General features: G+C 56.6%; 1 protein-coding gene across 1 annotated transcript; it reads left to right on the top strand.

The window, feature by feature from the left end:
• The first annotated feature begins 8,537 nt into the window (after positions 1–8,537).
• Positions 8,538–16,252, top strand: LOC130044371 (CAP-Gly domain-containing linker protein 1-like). The gene is made up of 3 exons (XM_056137090.1): positions 8,538–8,590; positions 13,104–13,220; positions 15,610–16,252. The coding sequence occupies exons 2-3, from the start codon at positions 13,137–13,139 to the stop codon at positions 15,787–15,789; spliced, it is 264 nt and encodes an 87-aa protein (XP_055993065.1). The 5' UTR covers positions 8,538–8,590; positions 13,104–13,136; the 3' UTR covers positions 15,790–16,252.
• Positions 16,253–23,119: the final 6,867 nt, after the last annotated feature.

Raw genomic sequence — 23,119 nt, 5'->3', positions numbered from 1 at the left:
TTTGTGGGGGTGTGAGACTGTGGGACTCAGTGGACTCCGCGGTCGGCGCCTGTCTCTCTTGCCAAAGGTGTCTTTTGTCCCCCCCTCCTCGTTGTCCGCAGGTACTTCCAGTGTCAGCCCAAGTACGGCTTGTTTGCTCCCATTCACAAAGTCACCAAGATCGGCTTCCCCTCCACGACGCCGGCCAAGGCCAAGGCGGCCCCCGCGAGGCGTGTGATGGCCACCACCCCCGCCAGCCTGAAGCGCCGCCCGTCGGCCTCCTCGCTCAGCTCCGTGAGCTCCGTGGCCTCATCCGTGAGCAGCAGGCCCAGCCACACGGAACTAGTAAGCAGCCCCCTCCCCCGCCCTGTGCGATACTCAGGCCCCCACAGACTCCCAGGCCCCAGGGGCGAGAGGCGGAACAGGACCGGGTGGGCTGGGCAGCTCCGGGGGGCAGGCGAGTGGCTTCCCAGCCACCACCGGTGACAGGAGCAGGGATGGGCCTTTCCTCCGGTGCTCAGGGCTCGTCCGGCCCCAGGCTGCCGTAGCGATGAAGTGGGGAAGCTGAAGGGGGCGTCGGAGGGTCAGAGCGGGACCCAGGGACTCTGGGGAACGCTTGGCACTTGGCGTTGCTTGTTTGCTCTCTCCGTCCCTCCCTGCTCCCTCCTGTCCCTCTGCACCCCTGTCGACACAGAGGGGCCTCGACTTCTGTCCATTGCGGGGCCGCAAGTCAAAGCTGGGGCCTCGTGGCTTCTCCCCTCACGTCTCTCTGAGTCCTAAACACTAAAGTGTGTCCGACTGTGCAAGGGTGTCCTGAGATATTGTCCACAGGGAAACGGGCCCACGATGGAGACGTGTCCCGGGGGGCTGGCTTTGCTGGGGGCTGCGCTTCCTGCCGCCCCCTCTGCTCCCTGCATTGACCCTCGATGTGGAAGAGGAGGGAGTGAGTGTGTGTGCAACGGAAGATACAAAACAGGTGACACGGAAACGGGAGCCAGGAGGCCGCGCGCCGTGGGCACAGGCCTGGGGCCAGTCCTGTCTTGCTCGACCACCACCAGGTTTCCCTGCCCTGCCTCCATCCTCACTTCCGACTCCTCCTTCCCCTCGCCTCGCCATTTAGGAGGGGAGCAGACTCAGAAGCCCCTCTCCTTCCCTCGCGAGCCAGCCCATTTGTGGAATTTGGTTTTGTTTCTCTGCTTGACTGTGGGCCACACCCTGCAGTGCTTGAAGGGGCCGTTTGCAGTGCTGGGGTTGAGCCGGGCCTCCCACCTCCGAGCAAGAGCCCCACGCCTGAGCCGTATCTCCAGCCTCCCCCTGCTGTCTTGTTTTGTTCTGTTCTGGGGTCACACCTGGCAGAGCCCAGGGCTTTCTCCCGCCTCTGTGCTCGGGATTATTCCTGGCGGGCCTCCGGGATTGAGCCTGGGCAGCGCTGGGGCTTCGCTCTCCAGCTCTTTGGCCCCTGCCTTGCATATCTTTACGCAGGGTGGAGCTCACTCCTACACTGCACATCACCGTTAGCACATATGACAGGAATATAGAATGAGTCTGTGTGGCTTCATGGAAGTATACCTCCACAACGTAATTCCATACGTGCACACACAAGCGTTCACACACACACAGGCACTCATACATGTACACGTAGTGCATACCGTATATACACAGGCTGATGGGTATATACACACAGGCACGTACTGCATAGACACAACGCGCGCACGCACACAGCTGTGTGTAGACATGCCCACAGGAACGTACGTGCACGCATACATACATGCACACAGGTCCGTGCGTGCCCTGGGGGAGCCTCCCGGTTCGCGTGTTGGCTGAGTTGCTCTTCTGAGGTACCAGGCTCCCACAGAGGGTCCGGCCTTGCTGGCATGGAGCCTGGGGCCTCACACACCATGCGCAGGGCAGAGGCTTTGGCATCAACATCCTGAGTTCAGCTCGTGGCCCCGACCTTGCCCAGCCCCTCAGCACCGCCTCCCCCCATACCAGGGGTGCTGCTTTCTCCCTGCTCCGGCGCCTGAACCTCGCAGTCTGGTCTCCACGGTTGGCTGAAAGAAGCCGTTCGCTCCCGTGCTCGTTTCCTCAGGGAGCTGTCTCGGGCCCAGGAAGCGCGTGCGTCCAGCCGGCCCCACCCGCTCAGGCCAGGAGGCTCGGGGAACACCGCCGCCCACCTTTCCTAGTTTATTTTTGCTCTTTGGTTTTGGGGCTCACCTGGCAGTGCTCAGGGACTCCAGGCGTGGTGCTTGGGGGCTGCTCCCGGTGGAGGGGGTTTGAGCCCAGGTCTTGGTGGAGACCCCCAAGGCTGTCAAGCTCTTCCCAGCCACCCCTTGAAATCAGAGTTGACTGCAGTTCCCGGCAGCACTGCACATGGCTGGGCCGGAGAGCTCGTGTGCTCCTAGAAATTTTATTTATTTATTATTTGGTTTTGGGGCCACACTCAGGGGTGCTCAGGGCTTATTCCTGGCTCTCTGCTCTTGGGGTCACTCCTGACAGTGCTGGATCTTGAACCTCTGAAAGCACCTTCCACCCCCCAAAAAAGAAATCTCTTTGGCCCTGGGGAGAGCATTTAATCTGACCAATATACTTTAAGTGTATTGGGGAGTCACGGCCAGATCCTTACGCAGAGGCAAGGATGACCCGCTCCCCGGACAGAACCAGGTAGCTCGAGAGTTCGCAGCAGGCAAAGCAGCAGTGGACAGCCTGGGCCCTGCTGGGCCCGTCAGTCAGCAGGCAATTGGCAGCAGCTCAGATGATGCAGGGAAGCGGCAAGAGCAGGGCGATGGGTCAGGCGTGGCCGGGCAGAAGGAGCGGACGTCCTCGGCCACCCCCGCCCCAGCGCCCGCCACCGTGTGCCTGAAGAATGAAGACCAGGTCCCGCTGTGTCCCCGCCTGCAGGGGCCATTGTGCCGCAAGGAAACTGGTCTGCAGAGCGACCATGAGTGACCACGAGCCCAGGACAGAACGGACAGGACCCCCAGTCCCCGCGGCCCTCCAGCCCACTCCCCTCCCCTCCTCACTGTCTTTGCCTCTTCTCTCCTTCCCTTTGTGCTTGGTCTTCCCCTGAGCTGCCCTTGCTGTCCTGCTCGCTGGGCGTGAACCCTCACACATGCTCACCCACCACTTGTTCCTTTTTTTCCTGGATTTTGGCCCACACCCCAGCAATGCTCAGGACTTCCTCCGGGCTCTGCACTCAGGACTCACTCCTGGTGGGCTCGGGACCCTATGGGGTGGGTACCTGGGATCCAGTTCGGGCAGCGGCGTGCAAGGCCAGCGCCTTCCCCGCAACTTTACCATTCTAGCCTCTCATCCCCCCTTTCGAAGGCAGATGGCACAGGGGTCTTTTATGGGGTCACACCCAGTGACCCTCAGGGGCACGGGGCCATTCCCAGAGACAAGAGTCTCTGGTTACTGCTATTCAGGCCTGGGGCGGGTGCTGGGGAGAGCGAGGTGAGCTGAAAGGAAGAGGAAGAGAGAAGGGCCAGGCTGCCCTGGGAGACCCTGACGGACCTGCAAGGCTGAAGATGCTGGAGCCGGCCTCAAGCTCATGCCAAGGGCTCAGCCTTAAGGAAGCTCAGGCCAGAGCGGGCTGTGGAGGGGGCTGCCTCCGGCTCTGCAGAAGAGTCTCTGGATTCCCACGAGGCCCGAGGTCAGTGGAGCCCAGGTCCCGTCCAAGGACCTTCGGGAAGGTTTCAAGACGCTTCTGCTGAGAGTCGCTGGCCCATATGCACGGATGCAGCGCTGCTCCATCTGCTTTGCTGAGGATAGCCGTGTGCATGCCCGCGTCCGCCACCCCCACCCCCTTCACGTCTCTTTTTCCTTTGCAGTTGCCAGAAACCTCCTCTCGCTATGCCTGCAAGATCTCCAGCACAACCGCCCTCCAGGAGGCGCTGAAGGAGAAGCAGCAGCACATTGAGCAGCTGCTGGCCGAGCGAGACCTGGAGCGGGTGGAGGTGGCCAAGGCCACGAGCCATGTGGGGGAGATAGAGCAGGAGCTGGCCCTGGCTGGGACGGGCACGACCAGGTGACGTCTGTGCAGACGGCAGTGCCGGGGCCAAGAGACGCTTGCGGCAAATGCTGGGCGCGACCTTGGTGCAGGCGGTGCAGGGAGAGGCCGTGGGTCCCCGTCTGCCGTCGTTGCGGTGGCATCCGGCGCGTGGTTTGATCGCATGCACCTTCTGCTCACCCCGTGGGGGTTCAGGGAGCGCCGAGTTATCCCCGCTGGTGCTTTCGTGGTGTGGTTCCCCCCCGGCCTTCCAGAAACGCTGCAGCTTAGGTGGGAGACGTGTTCAGCATGCTGCGGTGGCAGGTGGCGGTGCCAGCCCACAGAGGGCTGTCGGGGGCGGGCGAGGACACTCACGCGCAGTTGCCTCCACAGCACGTCCTGGAGCTGGAGGCCAAGATGGACGAGCTGCGGGCCATGCTGGAAGCGACCGACTGGGAGAAGGTGGAGCTGCTGAACCAGCTGGAGGAGGAGAAGAGGTGAGGCTGTGCCAGGAGCTGGGGGGCTGCCTCGGGTGGGGTGCTCCTGGCCTTCCAGGGCTGTGAGAACCACAAACTAGCGGGTGCCCAGTCCTGAGAGTGGCCTCATTGGGGGGGATGGGGGGAGCTCACTGGAGCCCAGCCACCCCCGGCCCTCCCTGCTGTGTCCACGTGGCCTGGTGTTCAGGAGACCTGTGCTGGGTGGCCGGGAACTGTCATATCCCAGTGGGGCCCTGTGGGAGTCCCTGGGGTTAATCCTGGGCGGGAGGAAACCCGCAGCACCCATGGGGCACGGCAGCAGACAGGCAGGGCTCAGGCCAGGCTGCAGACAGACGGACACGGGGTGCCGGCCAAGACGGTCTTCTCAGATGGGCTCCCGGCAGTGTGGTGCCCAGGGGCACTGCCAGTGCCCGGCTCAGCCCCTCAGCTCCACATGCCGAACTCGCCACGTCCCCTGGGAGCCCCTCCTGCCCCCCCCGCCCTGGCCCCGAGTCATTTGCTGCTTCTCCCCCAGGGGCTCAGTTGTTGTCCCGATGTGGGGACAGGCGCTGGCTGGGAGGGACTGGCACGCGCACCTGGTCAGTCTCTAACCACCTCTGTTAGCTGCGAGGCAGAAAAGGCTGATATGACAGTGCGCCTGGCGTTGGCTCGACAGAGCTTCCTCCTGTAGCCTGCGGGTACCACCCAGTGCTCACAGCCGAGGGGACTCGCTGACTTTGTTTTTTTTCTTTTTGGGTCAATCCAGCGATGCTCCCTGCCTCAGCACTCAGGAATTACTCCTGGCATTGCCCAGGGGACCATAATGGGATGCTGGGAATTGAACCCGGGACGGCCACGTGCCAAGACAAATGCCCTGCCCGCTGTACTCTCGCTCTGGCCCTCGCTGACTCTCTCAGCCCTCCTGTGTGTGGAGGCGGGGGCTGGGTCAGGCGTGCATCTACAGGATGGTGGCCCTCAAGGGGGGCAGCAGTGACGCCCCTCACAACTCTCCCTCTCCCCCACAGGAAAGTGGAGGACCTCCAGTTCCGAGTCGAAGAGGAGTCCATCACCAAGGGCGACCTGGAGGTAAAGCCCGGGCAGGTCCCAGAGGCTTGCAGGGTGCAGGCAAGGATGCGGGGTGGCCTGGCCGACCCCGCCGGGACCACTTCTGCTGGAGACTCCGAATCAGACAGGGATACCAGGGGTCATGCACCTGGCAGGGCCCGGCGGAGGCACCTCTGCTCCTTGGGGCCGGAGGCTGCTGTTGATGAGCGTTTTCCTCTCGTTCTGACAGTTGGGTCTACGCCTTTGCCTCAGCTTTGATTTTCAGTCGAGCAGCACAAATCAAATCCTTTAGAACCCCAGTTTATTGGAAGGTATTCCTTAAAACAAGAAAAAGCAAACAGTCAGTTTGCAAAAGAATAATTTCTATTTCTGCTTCTTTTCCTTCCTGTTTTAAGTTCATGGAAATTTTGTTTTCCCACCAGAAGGAGGTGAAGGCCCTGCAGGCGGCCTCCGAGAAGCTCGCCAAGGAGAACGAGGGGCTGAGAACTAAGCTGGACCATGCCAACGAGGAGAACACAGACGTGATCGCCCCGTGGAAGTCCAAGCTGGAGACGGCCATCGCCCCGCACCAACAGGCCATGGGCGAGCCGAAGGCGTCCGTGAGCCGGGGCGTGGGCGCCGAGGCGGCCGAGCTGGCCGAGCTCAAGATGCAGATGGAGAGGCTGCAGTTCGAGTACCAGCAGGAGGTAGAGAACTCGAAGGCCCAGCAGGTGGCTGAGCGTGCAGCGCACGCCTTTGAGCTGCAGACGCTCAGGTCGCGGCTGGTCAGGACAGCCCAGGAGCAGAAGAACAGCCTGGAGGCCGCGCGGGCCAAGCTCGACCAGACCGAGGACCAGCACCTGGTGGAGATGGAGGACGCCCTGAACAAGCTGCAGGAGGCGGAGACGAAGGTAACGCACCTGGAGGGGTTGCGGGCCATGTGTAGGCAGCAAGCCCAGGCCCTGGCCGACGCCACGGCGCAGCTGGAGGCCACCCAGCAGAAGCTCTTGCAGCTCGATGGGCTCCGAAAGGCCAGTTCCGAGGTCAATTGGGAATGGAGAAGCTCAGGCAGCAGCTCCAGGTGGCTGAGCAGCAGATTCAGGAGTTAGAGAATGCAAAGCGGGCCGAGAGTGGCAGGTTGGTACCCGGGTGCCCTCGCCCACTTCCACGCTCGCTCCCTGCATGCTGTGTGTCTGTCTGCTCGCCGCCGTGTTCCGGCTTGGTGCTGACAGGTCTCCCGGTCACGTCCCGTGCGGTTCCCTCTGATGGGACTGAGAACGTGTCGGCACGATTCTGGGACTGTCATTGGTCCCCAGCACCCAGATGCCGTGCAAGCCTTGGCCCCGGCTAATCGGGCCCGTCTGGGGTCTTTCTGAAACTGAGAACTCTTCACAAGGCCAGTGAGAAAACAAGATAGGAGCCCCCAAAGCAAACCTCTGCCCCCCCCTTAGGCCCCCTGCGTACTCGCCGAGTCCGCCCAGACCCTTGGGCTCAAGTCTGGCCGCAGGGTTCTTTCCCTGACCTTGCTGACCACCTGCTCGTGTGACTGGCTTTGCCAACCTCTCCCCGAGGCGCCTCAGTTTCCAGCTGGTGCTCAATGCCTCTGAGCCTCTGAGCTCCCTCAGGGCTGGTGACGTGGCCCATCTTGGTATTTCTCATTGCCGGCCCCTCCCTGCCTGCAGCACAAGCCCCTGCCCAGCCCTGCAGAGATTTCATCCCTTTCAGCCTCTAAGGGGTGCTTGGGCCAAGTCCGCCTTCCAGCATGGCCTCCTGCTGGCCACGGACATGGACTCTCATGGTAGCCCTGACCCTGGGGAAGGACAAGACAGTGAGATCTGGGCCAAGCCGAGGAAGCTGCAGTTCTCACCCAGGAGCCCCTTGGAAAAATGCCCTTTAACTCCTATAGGATTGTGGTGGCAGGACGCACCCTCCCAGCCGCCCCCCACCGACCCCCATGGCGCTGTGCGCTTTGTTGAAGAAACTTCTCTGTTGGCCAAGATGGAAGGGCTGTGGGATTTGTAGACAGGACTGACAGACATAACAGAAGGACCCAGAGACCCCCGGGAGTTCCTCTCAGGACTCAGGACTCCTTAGCTGACATTCCAGAAACAAACAGAATCAATTCCTAGGACACAGCAGGGCATAGTTGAACCACTTGTTCGCATCAAGATGTAACAAACGTCACGTTCTGCTGTCTAGTGGATTAGAGGTTCTTCAATTTAAATTTCATATTGAAACCCCTCAAACTTTTAAAGTCACAGACAAGAAACTACAAGAAAGTAAATCTTGGGGGCCAGAGTGATAGTACAGTGGGAAGGGCATTTGCCTTGCACACGGCCTACGTGAGTTCGATCTCCAGCATCCCATAGGGTCACTGTCATTGTCACTGTCCTCCCTTTGTTCATCAATTAGCTCAAGCGGGCCAAAAAAAAAAAATAATAACATTTTCTTCCCTCCCTTCCCTCCCTTTCCCTTTCTTCCCTGTTTCCTCCCTCCCTCCTTCGTATCCTTAGCCTCCCTCCTCCCTTGCTTACGTCCTTCTTCCTCGCCAAGCCATGCTCTCGGCTCTGGGGTCCTCCTGCCCAGCAGTAGTGGGTCTTTCAGCTTGTGGACCGATCTCAGGCTCGCCCAGTGGTGCTGCAGTTCCAACTCGGGCCTGGTGTGTACTCCAGCCCTTTGTGCCGTCTCCCCGCCCCTGGAAAGTCAGTCTTTCTCATAGGCTTTCTTATTTTCTGGTCACTCCAAATGTAGGTCTAGAAAACGCCTCTGTTTGAGCCGTTTTCAGTAACCACTAGACAGTCATCACCAGAACTGACGGCGCCAAGGCCTTGGCTTTGAGAACTTCAGGCAATCGCACTCACCTCACGCCTCTGTTTTTCGGGGTTGTGTTGGGTCATGGGCTTCTCATACGTGCTTTCTGTTTTGTTTTCCCCTTCCTGTTCCTGTTCGTCCCCTTGGTCCATTCACTCCATCCTTGTCTCTCTGGTAGGCCGAGAGCCTGGCCGAGGAGCTGCAGGGGAAGGAGCTAGCGCTTCGTAGTCTTCAGGAGAACTTGAACGAAGTCAGTCGAGTGAAGGAGGCTTTGGAGAAAGAGCTTCGGAGTTTGGTGAGTACCAGGGGAGTCGGACGCTGATCTTTACATTGCTGAGGGCAAAGCGAAGCCTCCTCAGGCGAGCTCGGCCCTATCGCCTCTGAGGCTCACATTGTGTGTGTGTGTGTGTGCTGGTGAGCAGAGTCGCCGTGTGTGTGCGGGTATGTTTGTGTGTTTGTGTGTTTGTGTGCACTGTATGCGTTGTGTGTGTGTGTGCGCGTGTGTGTGCTGGGGGCAGGCAGGGGGCCCACAGCTGATGGTGGCCCCCGGCTCCCCGCAGGGGGAGAAGGTGGACGTGAGCCGCAGCCAGTCCCAGGCTCTGCAGGCCGAGCACGCCAAGTCCACCACGGAGAGCCAGGCGCAGCACGAGGAGGCGCTGCAGGCCCTGCAGAAGCTGCTGCTGCAGGCGGAGGAGAAGCTGCAGGCGGTGCAGGCGGAGAACGGGAGCCTGCTGCGGGAGGTGGCCGAGCTGAAGACGCAAGCCGACAAGGCCAAGGTGTGTGGGCGCAGGGCCGCCGTCTCGGGGTCGGGCTCTGTTGGGGGCCTCGGCCTGCAGCCTCAGACACTTCCTCCGTCCGTCGGCGCCTGTGAGAGCCAGAAGGGGGTTGCTCCCGGGGCGCCCGGCAGAGCACATAGAAGCCCAGGGACCCCAGCTTGGGTTGTCTGTTTTGTTTTTAGCTTGCTCAGTAAGTTCAGGCCTTCGTGTTTTCACTTGACTGCTCAAAGGCATTTTTTCATGTATCAAAGAAATGTTAAGGTTCGAAGCTCAGTGGGGAGAAATAAAGCGGCTGGAACTAGTGCAGTGAGAGGGCACTTGCTGTGCACGTGACCCACCGGGGGATCCCCAGCATCCCCCGTGGTCCCCCAAGCACCCAGGAGGAAGCCGTGACCTCTGCCGGGTGTGAACCCCAAAACAAGAAGGAAAATAATGTACACACACATATATGTGTGTACATACATAACATGTACATATGTGTACATCTTTATATCCATATAATAAGTGTATTTTAATTCATATGTACATATTTTGATACATTTTCAGTTTTACACACTTGGTCCCATGTATAGTTTATACATATATGTGTATGCCTATACATATATGTGCTTGTATGTATATGTGTGTGTATACATATCTATAAGCCAGTGGAAAGAAAACGGAACCGAGCTTACATCAGAGGAAACCAGGGCTGCTGAGCGGCGGCCATGGCCCGCGTGTGTGTTGGTGCCCGGCCTCTTTCCACCACGCACCAGAGCCAGGGCTACGTCTCCTCTCTGGACCACCTGCACGGCCCAGTTCTGTGGCCAGCAGCCTCGTGTGCATGCTCAGGTCAGTCCCATTCCAGTAACCTGACCGTCAGCGGTCAGCTGCCCAGCGCACGCCAGTAGCCTGCTGCGGCTCATGGCTGCTGAGCTGGACAGAGAAGATAGCCCTTGCTGCAGAAAGTTCTGGAAAGTACATGGCGGTTAAACTATGGTGTGCATTGAGACTCAGAAACGAAGACGCACAACCCGTTGCTGACGGGCAGGGAGAGCAGGTGAGGGAGACTCTGGCCCGTGTGCGGCCACTCCTCCTGGAGCCCCTGGGCCCCTCCCAAATTTCTGCAAACACTGCCCTCCCATTGTTCATCGATTTGCTCGAGCGGGCCCACTAATGTCTCCATTTTGAGACTTGTTGTTACTGTGTTTGGCAAGCAAAACCTGTTGGCTTCAGTCTCCAAAGCTTGGTGGATTAGTCTGGATTTTCTATAAAGTGTAAAACTTTTGGGACTAAGTCCATTTCCTGCCTCTGTTTGTCCCTGTGAAAATCGTTTTGCAAGCAATGGTTGCTTTTCCCTTCCCCTCCTGCACAAAGTTCAACAACAAAATACTTTTTGTAGTTCTTTGAATTGTACTGGAAACTAGTTTTTTAATGCATCCCTTCTATGACAGAGTGATGGATTTTGTAATGGAATAATTGAAGTGGGGGGAAAAATCTTATGCCCCAATGTCAAGATCCAACTGTACTTAAAACTTCCGGGGAGCTGTCAGGAATAATTTCAGACGGCATTTCAAAAATAAAATGGCTGATAGTAGAATGGGTAGTGCTGCCTTGTACTTGGCCAACCCGGGTTGATCCCCAGCATCCCGTATGGTCCTCCGGCCCTGCCAGCAGTGATCCCTGAGCACAGAACCCTGAGCGAGACCCGAACACCACCAGGTGTGGGGCCCCCATCCACAAAATAGGCAGGTAGATATGTTGACCCTGTGAAGTTAACTGTGTTTGAGCCTCTCCATCCTGCGAGTGTGTGTGTGTGTGCGTGTGTGTGCGTTTGTGTGCGTGCACGTGTTTGTGTGCTTGTGTGTGCATGCACGTATGCACGCGTGTGCAGGTAAGACTACTCTGCCATTTTCATTTCTGGTGTTTAGGCCACATTAAGTGCTTGGCTTGCTTGTGCCTGCTTGATCTCATTCTTGTTTCCGTTCTTCCCCGCTTTTGTTTCTGTAGTCATTAACTTCCCTAATAACATCAGAGGAAATTGAGCTGATGTCGGAGGATCTCAGGGCCCTGAGGTCAGAGAATCAATTGCTGGCGAAGGAGAAGCTCTCTCTGAAGTCAGAGAGAGAGTCATTGCTATTGAAGTTGAAGGAAGCGGAGGCCAAAAACTCTTCGCTGCGGGAAGAGCAGAGGAAACTCTGGCTGTTGAACCAAGCCATACGCTGCGACAAGGAGAAGGTCATCGAGGCCAGGCGGGCCGCAGAGAAGCTCTGGCAGGAGGAGCAGCTCGGCCGAGAAGCCCTCGAGGCGGAGAAAGAGAAAGTGCTGGAAGAAGCCAGGGCGGTGCAGGAGGAGCTCCAGAGGGTGGGCGCGGAGAACGACGCCCTGCAGGTCGCCAAGGTGGGGCTGCAGGCCCTGGTGGAGGAGCTGCAGATGAGCAAGAGCAGCCTGGTGGCTGAGTGTAAGAAGGGCCTGGAGGAGAGGGGCCAGCTGGAGGAGCATGTCAAGAAGCTGGTTCTGGAGAACCTATCCCTGGCCAAGGACAAGGACAACATCATCCAGAAGCTGCAGTGCTCCTATCATGAGCTGGCTTGGGATCAGAAGTCGCTGGTGCAAGAGATCGAGGAGCTCACGGCCGAGAAAGAGTCGGCCCTCGAGAAGCAGTTGGAGCTCGACAGCCTGTGCGTGGCCCTGAAGCTGGAGCGTGACGGCCTGGCTCAGAGGAACAAGGAGCTGCAGCTCGAGAAGGACCTGCTGCGCCAGGAGCAGGAGAAGCTGGGCGCCAGCCTGGAGACGGCGCTACAGGCCAAGGAGCTGCTGGGCACCGAGGCCAGCTGCCTGCGCACGCAGCTGGACGAGGCCACCAAGACCATGCACAAGGCCGAGCTGGAGGTGCTGCAGCAGGAGCTCCAGGGGCTGGCGGCCAGCCAGGGCGCCCTCGAGGCGGCGCTGCAGGAGGCCAGGGACGCAGCCCGCAGCCTGGAGAAGACACACGCCAGCGTGCTGCAGGCCAAGGAGGCGCTTGACGCCGAGCGGCAGGAGGAGTGCCTGCGGGAGAAGGAGCAGCTGGCCGGCAGTTACTTCCTCCTCCAGAAGGAGGTCAGTCGGCTGGCCCAGACCAGCAGCCACGTCTCGGCCAACCTCCTGGAGGCCCAGAAGGAGAACCGCATACTGAGGAAGGACAAGATCAGGCTCACCTTCAAGATCAGAGAGCTCAAGACGCTGCACTCTTTTACGGTAAAGTGGAGCAGGCCCGACCCTCGTTGGCCCCGGGCACCCCCTTTTAGCGGTTAAGAGGATTGCTCTTCGTCGGCACAAGGAGAGGTGCACCCCCACGGAACCAGTGTGTCACGGGCTGTTTGCTGCGGGCGCAGGGACAGCTCGTCACCACGTGCCTGGTGACCTCTAGGACAAGGCATAAGCTGTGAATAAAACCGAGAAAGGACAGTATGTTCATTTCCGGGGGGAGTTCTCACGGAAGATTGCACTGTGGCTCTTCAAGACGTAAGGGAAGGCATGAGAGAGGCACTAAGTTGTAAAGCAAAGCAGTGTCTTCCGGGGGGACTTTGAGCGGTTGCCCTGAGTCTGCTCACTTGGGACTCGGGGGTGCCCTGTGCCACCAGCAGTGTGCCCGGTGCAGGGCAGCCTGGACTCGAGGGTGCCTGGTGCCGGGCAGGTGTTCTCTCTTCCCACCTCACTCAGGGTTTACCTTTCTCCCACTCCCACACCTGTGCTCACTGCTCACATCTCCTCTCCTTCCCCCCCGCCCCCACGCTTTCCACCCAGGCCTGCTTAGCTGTCCGCTCATGTCATTTTTATTCTGTGTGAGGAATGGAGGCTCTTGGGAGCCCTGGGCTGTTTCTGGGTGTCAGTCTTGCTGCTGAGCGGCTCAGACGTGAGTCCCCGCAGGATGAACCGGCGGCCAGCGGGGCCGGAGCCACTGTGGCAGGTGTGGGTGGTTTGTGGGGCATTTCGCGCTGTGTTGTGCCACTGTTGCCAACCCCTCCCTGCCCCCCCCCCCCCGGCGTGGCTCAACGAGGTTTCTCTCTCCAGGCTGTGCAGACAGCGGAAGATGCCAGGCATTTTATGCAGCAACTGTCCCAGGAGAAGACAGAGACCCTGGCCTCCCTGGAGGACACCAGGAACACCAATGCAAACTTGCAGAATGAGGTGGGTGATGGTGGTGACCAGGGCGTGTAGGCCCGGCCTCAGCCTTGAGAGAAACTATATCCTGGGCCAGAGCGATAGCACAGCGGGGAGGGCGTTTGACTTACACACGCCAGACCCAGGTTCAATCCCCGGCATCCCATCTGGTCCCCTGAGCACTGCCAGGAGTAATTGGTCCCTGGTTCTCGCATGGGACAGGAGGGGAAGTGTACCCCTGCATGACCCCTGTATGACCCCTGGGGAGGTGCTGCGTGGAGTGACCACACAGAATCTGGGGGACATGGGGCGGCCTGGCGAGATCACTGAACAGCTGACCACTCCCAGACTGCTCGGCGGAGCAAGGAGCCCGGCAGGGACTGGACGCCCCAGTTAGCTCGCCCAGAGCCTGGGCCGGGACAGGAAGAGAAGCCACATGTGTTGACATACGCAGCATTTCAAGGCTCTTTGATGACCGTGAGAAGGCGAGCCAGTGCCCTCTGACCACACAGCCCCACTTTCCCGGGCTCGAGTGACTGCTGACGGCCTGGGCTGCTCCTCCCTCGCCAGGAGTGATCCCTGAGCACAGAGCCAGGGCATAGTCCCCACCGCACCAAACAAACCAAACTGACGACCCACAAAGGTTATAGATGAGCATGTATACATACACAGACATGTACATATGTATATATGCGTGTATGCTTCAAAAGAGTCGGGGAATACCTACCATTTAAAATATCCGAGAGTGGGGCCGGAGCTACAGCACAGCAGGTAGGGTGTTTGCCTTGCACGTGGCCAAGCCAGGTTCCATCTCCGGCATCCCATATGGTCCCTGAGTGCAGAGCCAGGAGTCACTCCTGAGCAACGATGGGTTGTAACCCAAAAGCCCCCCCCCCCAAATGAATTGATTAATCACAATAAAAGAAGCCAAAAAGAAGGAAGCTGAGGAAGAAGGGGCGGTGCTCACCTGGCGCGCGTGAGAACCAGGGGCTGGGCACACGCTGCCGGAACCCCATCCCCACATGCTCCCAGCACAAGAGGTGATGCTTACGGAGTGAAAGGCCCCATGGACAAGGACACATCCCTTCAGTCAAGGGGTCACGTCCTTGCCAGAGCCGAGAAGCCAGACCCCTCCACAGCCCTTACTCCTGCTGCTCTCCCAGAACCTGGGCTTCGGGCTCCCATAAAATTGGCAAATCTTCACTTTGCCAGAGTCGAACACCACTTTGGAGGGCCTCCTTCCCATCAGGAAGGTCCGGTCGCAAACGGAAACGTCCACCAACATGTGGCTGTCCCGGCCACGTTGTGCATGCTCTGGGCGCAGAGCTGGGGAGTCTGGTCCTCTGGGCCGCCTTCCTGCTTCTTGCTCCTGTCGAGGGAGACAGCTGGGTGGGGTCTTCTGGGGTGTGCACACTTGGCTGCAGACCCCAGTGCCCGCACCTACCATCACCAGGCTTGCGTCTGGCCTGCGGCAGGAGTCAGCCTTGGGGCCTCCTTGATGTCTCTCCTTCCCAAACCCCCTTCCATCCCACCTGGCCTGCAACACTTTATAATTTGAATCCTCTCCAAGGAAGGGGACCATCTGGGTCCCAGTGCCCTGTGGAGTTCCCGCACACCCTCACTTCCTGCACTTCTGTACTTAACAGCCGTTGTCCTGGACGGCACATGTGGGCTGAAGTGAACTTTGCATGTGGGCTGTGGAGGTGGACCCTGCATGGGCTTGTTGGGAACTGAACATTTCCATGTTTTTTTGTGTTTGTTTTCTTCACCTGGAGGAAGAGAGATCTGTGTTTCTTGGCTCCAGTGTGGGAGGGCCTGGGCACTCTCAGAGACTCCTCATCAGAACTTGCCCCGAGGGAGAAAAAGAATCAGTCAGCTTTATGGTTTTCTTTCTTCTTTCTTTGGGGGCCACACCTGGCGATACTCCGGGCTTCCTCCTGGCTCTGCACTCAGGAATCACTCCTGGCTGCTCTCCAGTGGCCCCTATGGGATGCCAGGGATCAAACCTGGGTTGGCTGCGTGCGAGGCAAGCACCTTTCCCGCTGTGCTATCACTCAGACCCAAACCTGCCAGTTTTTAAGTGAAACATGAATGTTTGTGCCTATAGTCATGCTTACCTTTGTAAAGTGGGATTCCCCCCCCCCCCCGCCCCGTGGATTTTAAAGAAGTGAGTCTGTCTTTGTAGGAGAGGGAAGGCCCTCTTGACTCCCTGCTCTGAGAGGAACCGAGGGGGCCCAGCATGTCCTCCTGGGGTCTTCCCTGGGGCACCCGGGAGCTTGCGCTCAGGAAGGGAAAGGGGAGCTCTGGCTGCCTCCAACCCTGGGGCGGGGACTGGAAGCGGGGCCCAGCCTCCTCTGTGGCGGGCTCCGATGGCTCCCGCAGATGGCTCACCGTCTCACGCTCTCCTTTAACACAGATCGATTTCCTGAATTCCGTGATCGTGGACCTCCAAAGAAAGAATCAGGACCTCAAGATGAAAGTGGAGATGATATCCGAGGTGGCTCTCGACGGGAACGGGGACGACTCAACAATTACGACGACAACTTCGGCCCGGCCACCCCATTCTCTGCACTGTGCAGCAATCACCAGCACTTGAAGGATGACATAACCAGCTATTTGTGAAACACCTAGAATAACCATTTTACTGTCTTTACAAGGTTTACATTTTTCACTGTGGTTTTAGATGAATGTATGATGAGAAATTCAACATTACTAATTTTGGATTTTCTTACCACAAAAAGATTGAATGAAGGACCTCAACCATCAGAAGTTTGTCATCCAGTTTCAATCTATTTTTCTTTATTTGAATGTTTTCTAGTTCTGTCAAAAGTGATAATGTACCATCCAGGCTACATGTATAATAAGAACTTCTATAATTATATGTATGATTTTGATGTATTTTCCTCTGGAGATTATCAGCTGTCTGACAAGTGAAAGATCTGGATCCATTGAAATTTTTAGTAATGACCATTATTGAAATTGTTTCACAAACTATGTAAAGCAGTATTAAAATTTGAGCAAGCAAGTGTTCTATATCTACTTTAATAAAATTATTTATTTTTTGCCAGTGATAACTGATTATTCTCAGGTTTCTTTAGAAAAGATTTTTGGCTAGCAGTGAAGAACTATAGAGTCAAATGAGTCAAACAGTTTCTACAATGGAATTCTGATACACCAATTTCTTTTTGTTTCTTTATGTTTGTGCCACCCCTGGTGATGTCTTAGGGCTTATTCATGGCTCTGCACTCAGGAATCACTCCTGACAGTGCTTGGGCAGACTATATGGAATTACAGGGATTGAAGCCAGATTGGCCAAAGCAAATGCCCTACCAGCTGCCCTATTGCTCTGGGCCTGTAAACCATTTTCTTAAAAGCGTTTATCTTGGGCTAAAGAGATAGTGCAGTGAGTAGGGTACTTGCATGTGGCTGATCTGGGTTCAATGGCAGGAATCCCATCCAGTCATCTGTGTCCTGGCAGGAGCAATCTCTAAGTGCAGAGGCAGGAGTAAACCCTAAGAAGCACTGGGTTGGGGGTATGGTGCCACCAGCAGGTCAGTCTGTACCTGTGAGGCGAGAGCATCAGCAGCCTGATGGCGCCTTCAGACTTCCAGGTACCCCCAAATTGCTGCCGTGCGTTTGGCCAGACCCCAAAAACTTGAGGCAGAGTTGACCAAGAAAGTAAACAGGTAAAAGATATGTGGGAGATATACCCACAAACCACCTCCAGTTCAGCTATATAATTGGAGACATGGCCTCTCTGGTTCCTGATTGAACTGCTTAACAGCCATGATCCCAGAGACTCAGAAACAAATCTCAAAACCCAATGTTTTTTGGCAGAGATGTGTCCAGTCCCTGCAGTAGGTTAGAGGCGCTGGGCCACCCCAGGTGGGAATAGATTTCGTGCCCTGGCCTGTTCTCCCTGGCAGCCCACTGGTCGCCATCCTCCAGAGGCCACAGGACAATCAGGTTTGGGCCCAAAGTGACAAGACACGTAGAGCCTCATGGGATGGGGGTGGAGCTGGCCCTTTTCTCCCCAACAAGACCCCCAAGTCGTCACCCACAAACGGCCTCTCTGGCTTCTGATCGAGCTGTTTTACGGCCATGATCTCAGAGACTCAGAAACAAATCTCGAAACTCAGCAACTTTTGGCAGAAATGCGTCCAGATCGCACAATAGGTTACTGTTGCCGGGCCACCCCGGGGGGGAAAGGGTGCTCTCCCTCCGCCTGCTCTCCCGTGGTGGCTCATTGGCCACCATCCGCCAGAGGCCAGTGGACAGTCAGGTTTGGGCCCACAGTGACGAGACACGTAGGGCCTCATGGGATGGGGGTGGAGCTAGCCCTTTCCTAAACAAAAAGACCCCAAGTTGTCACCCACAAACGGCCTCTCTGGCTTCTGATCAAGCTGTTTAACGGCCATGATCCCAGAGACTTAGACACAAATCTCGGAATCCAGTGGCTTTTGGCAGAAATGCATCTGGACCCTGCAGTAGTTTACTGTCGCTGGGCCATTCCAGGGAGGAAAGGGTGCTGTCCCTCCACCTGCTCCCCCTTGGCGGCTCTGTGGCCACCATCCTCCAGAGGCCATTGGACAGTCAGGTTTGGGCCCTCAGTGATGAGACAAGGGGGACCTCATGGGATGGGGGTGGAGCCAGCCTTTTCCTCCCCGTCTCAACGTGACATCAAGTCGCCGCCCATGAACAGCCTCTCTGGGTCCTGATTAAGGTGCTGAATGACTATGATCCCAGAGACTCAGACACAAATCTCGGAATCCAGTAGCTTTTGGCAGAAATGCATCTGGACCCTGCAGTAGGTTACTGTCGCTGGGCCATTCCAGGGAGGAAAGGGTGCTGTCCCTCCACCTGCTCCCCCTTGGCGGCTCGGTGGCCGCCATCCTCCAGAGGCCATTGGACAGTCAGGTTTGGGCCCTCAGTGATGAGACATGTGGGGCCTCACGGGATGGGGGTGGGACCAGCCCTTTCCTCCCCATCCCAGCAAGACCCCTAGTCACCGCCCACTAATGGCCTTTCTGGCTCCCGATCAATCTGCTTAACGGCCATGATCCCACAGACTCAGGAACAAATCTTGGAACCCAGCAGGTTTTGGCAAGAAATCCCTCCAGATTTAATTGTTAAAATTTTGGAATTTCAAAATCGCGCAGCCACTACTACAACCACGCGACATCATATGTTATTCATAACCAGGAATAGAAAACAAATTGTCTACTGTTGCCTTTTCAGCAGCTCTGTGTGTTGGGGTAAAATCCCAAATAATAATGGTGGGTCCAGTGTCAAAATATTGAATGTGATCAAAGTAGAGAGAGTGTAATGTGAAAATCATCTCTCCACAGGTAGGGGGAGGGTGTGGGATGGGGGCATACTGGGGTTTTGGGTGGTGGAGAATGGCACTGGTGAAGGTACGGGTCTTTCATTTTATAACCAAGATTTAAACCCGAAAGCTTCGTAACTGCTCTCATGGTGATTCAATAAATAAAATTATAAAAGATGAAAAATAATAGAACCACTGGGTGAGGTTTAATGGCAAAAAAAACCCAAAACAAATAAAACCTTTATTGCATTATTGCAAAGCTTCCTAACCAATGTAGCCTAAAATGAATACCTTCAGTGATTCTCCATAGCTATTTGACAAGACGAAAATAAAGGGACACCATGCAGTACAGACACCATCAATCCATAAAGTCTGGGAAAGAAACTGGAAGTTGCTATATTATTAACCCAAAATTAACAGAACCAACGATGTTTATAAGCACCAACTCCTGTACGTTTGAAGCACACGTGTCCTCAGTTGATTTTTCCTGAAAAAGAGCTTGAGCAAGAACGTTACTTTTAGCCTACATAAGCCCCAATAGCAGTCCTTGACTTTAGAATCTATGGTAGGGAATTCAAACGGTCTATACGTGAATCATGGTTACTTTGCAGGATATCCAAATATTACATCGTACTGTGAATATTCTGTAATACTAGGTTGTAAGTCAGTAAACTGTAGATTGGAGAGAGAGCCCTGGGGCAAGGCTGATGCCTAGCAAGCAGCAAACCCAGAGTCTTTTCCCTGGCACTTCCTATGGTCCCCAGCATCCCCTCCAGGAGTGATGCCTGCGCAGTTAGGAGGAGCCTCAGCACTGCTGGATATGGTTCCCAACTCCCTTGACAAATACAAGCACCCATTTCGTGGAATATAATATGTATGGTCACGGTCCTCCTGTTGTTCATCGATTTGCTCGAGCGGGCCCAGTAACGTCTCCATAGTGAGACTTCTTGTTACTGCGTTGGGCATATCGAAAATGCCACGGGTAGCTTGCCAGGCTTTACGTGCGAGCGAGATACTCTCCGTAGCTTGCCGGGCTCTCCGAGAGGGGCAGAGGAATCGAACTTGGGTCGGCCATGTTGGCTGCGTGCAAGCAAACACCCTACCCGCTGTGCTATTGCTCCAGCCCATAATACACACACACACACACACACACACACACACACACACACACACACACAGATATACAGGGGATTGATATCCAAGGCTAGGAAAATGGAGGCCAGGAGGACTGGTCAATGGTTGGAAGCTCCCACAAGCATTGGGGACAGAGTAGGGACCAGTCTGGCAATAATGCTTGGAAATGGTTGGAAATCACTTTGGACGGGAACTGGGTGTTGAAAGTAGGTAAAGAGATACACATAATAACCTTTCCATATCTGTATTGTAAACCGAAAGGCGTGTGTCAGAGAGAGGGGGAGACAGAAAAGAGGGAGAGAGGGAGGAGAGAGAGAGCACTGCAGAAAGGAGGAGGGAGAGAGAAGTGCCTTGCCTGCCTGGGGGAGTAGGGAGACCGGGAAGATTCATGGTGAGCGATGTACACTGGTGAAGGGACAGGTGTTGGGACATGATATGACTGAAATCCAACAATCATGATCAACTCCGTGTATTTCACTAGGATTGAAAAAATTCACAAAGAAAACAACATTTCTAAAAAGACAAAACAAATTTCAGTCGACCTTGAAATTTTGAGCGAGCAGCAGTGCAGTGGGCTGGTGAGCGGTGCTAGCAGAGCCTCACCTGGCAGCGGTGGTGGAGTCAGCTCCCAGGCTCCAGAAGCTTCCGAAGCTGGGCGCCTCTCCCTGGCCAACACTGAGCCTTACTCATCAGCGTTCTTTGGGGGGCTGCAGGGGCTGGAGCACAGGAAGCACATCCCTCCTGCAGGCAAATGCCTGCATCCCGGAGCTATCTCCGGCCCCGAAGGTGAGACTTTCCAGCAGGCCGAGGACCAATTTTGTCCTTAGTCACTTTGCGTCTTTTATTTATTTATTTATTTTGCTTTTGGGGTCACATCGAGGGGTGCTCGGGGGTTCCTCCTGGCTCTGCACTCGGGAACCACGCCTGGCGGTGCTCGGGGGACCCTAGGGGACGCTGGGGATCGAACCCGGGTCGGCCGTGTGCCAGGTGACCGTCCGGACCCCTGCGCTGCCCCTCGGTCCCTTCGCTTTATTTTATCTCGACCAAAGGGACAAACAAAACCAACGTTCTGGCCCCACGCGGCGGTGTCCAGGGGCTGCCCAGGGAGGGGTCGCCCCGACGGCTTAGCACCACCACTGCCGGCTCTAAGGCCAGTCTCGGCGCCCGGGGGCTCCCGGGCCGCGCCGGGGCCACGCGAGACCCTCGGACCCGGGCGGGATGCGCGGGGCTGGGCGGAACCAAGAGGCGGAACCCGGACCGGAAAGAGGCGCGGGGTCCCCGGCCGCTTCGGCTTCCGGCGGCGGCGTGACGTCACGGAGTTCACGTGACCCGCGCGTCACGTGGCGGCGGGCCTGAGCGGCGCCGAGGCCGCAGCTGTCCCCTGCGCCGGAGACCCTGGACGCCCTGCGCGATTCCCGGGCGATTCCCGGGCAGCGAGGGGAGGGCCGGGGTGGGCGGCGGCCTCTGGAGCCGGGGGCGCCCCCAGTGCGGCCCGAGCGAGGGGGCGTTGCGCTCCCGCCCTGCGGCCCGGCCCTGGGAGGGAAACGGGGCGACTCGAGTCCCTCTGGCAGGCCGAGCGCAGCCCCGCGTCCAGGCCCTCCCCGCTGTCCCGCGTGCGGGTGTCGCCGCCTGCGACCCTGGAGCCACTTTCCCAGCTGCCTGCTCCTCCACGGTCTCCTTGGCAGTTCCCCCGGGGGTCCATGACCCCAGTCTGACCCCAGGACCCTGCAGACACACTCTTTGTGGAGGACAGTGATTGCTTCCGTGGCCAGTCGCACCCCTTGCCCTGATGCTGTTTTTCTTCAGGCCCCGGAATATGAGTGTGTCAGCTGTTGCTCACTGCAAGCTTTGTTTGTCCGGAGTTTGCAAATGACTGTTTGCTGCTGGCCGTTATTGAAATTCCTTTCACTCAAAGGACGGGATGCTTCTCCCTCCCACAGGCAGTAGTTTGGGATGAGCATCTCACAGGACCGTTTGGCTTGCTTGCACAGTGCTCACTTCTAAAGCTAAAAGGGTTTTGGTTATTAGTATTTTTTTGAAACTGTCATTCTGGACTCTAGCAAGAGTAATGTGATGTTCCACTTCTGGAGTAACTGGTGTGCAGAGCTGTCTGGCTTTTAGAATCACTGACGCTGTTAGGAGTGGTAAATGTTTTATCTTCTGTGGACCTTTTGTTTATTTATTTGAAGGAAAAAACCTTTTATTTGGTGACTTTTAGGAAGAGGACGAGCGGAGAGAGAGAAACATTTCAAGAGAGACCGTGGGCTTCTCCAAAGGCAGAGAGAGCCCCTACACACATCCCAAGATTAGGAAAGCACAAAAGCCCCCATGTCAAGGAGAGCTGCGGGCACCGCATTGGCTCGGCTACCTGGGCACAGGCAGCTCAGGGGCTCGGGCAGCATAGGAGCCTTCAGTGGACCTTTCAAGGGTGGGTGTGCTCCCCCCTCTTCTCCTCGACGGAGCGGCATGTCTTCTGATTGTTACCTAATGTGGCTCAAAGTTTTTCAGACACAGGATTGGTTACTTCAGCCTGAATTTATAGACCTGGCTTTGGGGAATCTAAATTTTTGTACTAAAGTGGTTTTGAATTTTATTTGGAGGCTCGTGCCAGGCAGTGCTCAGGACTTACTCCTGGCTTTGCACTCAGGATCACTCCTGGCAGTGCTCAGTGGACAGTATGGGGTGCTGGGGATAGAACCCCGGGTCAGCTGAATGCAAAGCAAGCACCTTACACGCTCTACTTTCTCCCTGGCCCCGGGTCTCCTGAGCACTGCCCCAGGGCACCTCCTGGTGGTGATTCTTAGCAGTTCGATGGTGCTTGGTGCTGTGGTGGCAGGGATATCCCAGGCCACTCCAGTGGCCTCTCTTGGGATGCACATGGCAATGCTCGAGACCCTGGTGGTGCCAGGGGGCGAAGTTGGCAGTCATGTGTCAGGCATATACCTTAGCCCCTGCACTCTCTGACTCAACACTAAAGTATACTGTGCTTTGGAGCGGGAGTGTTACAACACCTGAGTTTTTGTTGTTGGTCTGTTTTGTTTGGGCCTCCCCTGGCAGTGCTCAGTCTTACCCCTGGCTCTGCACTCACGATTGACTCCTGGTGGTGTTTGGGGACGGTGTGGGACGCCAGCAGTCCAACCCAGGTTGGCTGCCTGCAGTGATGCCCAAGGTTGGGTCGGCTGGTAAGTTTTAGGGGTTCTGTTCACCATTTGTATGTGTGCTTTCCTAGGAACATGAGGTGGAGAAAATGTTCACACTCAAAGGAAGCCTCTTGCCAGCAGCCGATGTCAAAAATATCAATTTTTTCGTCAGACCCCGGCTAGAACTGATGGATATAATGGCTGAAAATGTGCTTAGGTATCTCAGAGCTGATGCTGGGTCCATACGGAATCATTCCTCTAGTGGTTTGAGTGCTCATCAGGACACCTTTGCTTGCCAGCGCTTTAGGAAGTGGATCTTTGGACAG

Source organism: Sorex fumeus, unplaced genomic scaffold (genome assembly GCF_029834395.1).
Source record: "Sorex fumeus unplaced genomic scaffold, SorFum_2.1 ptg000122l, whole genome shotgun sequence".
Lineage (NCBI taxonomy): Eukaryota > Metazoa > Chordata > Mammalia > Eulipotyphla > Soricidae > Sorex > Sorex fumeus.
This window is presented reverse-complemented; position numbering and strand designations above follow the sequence as displayed.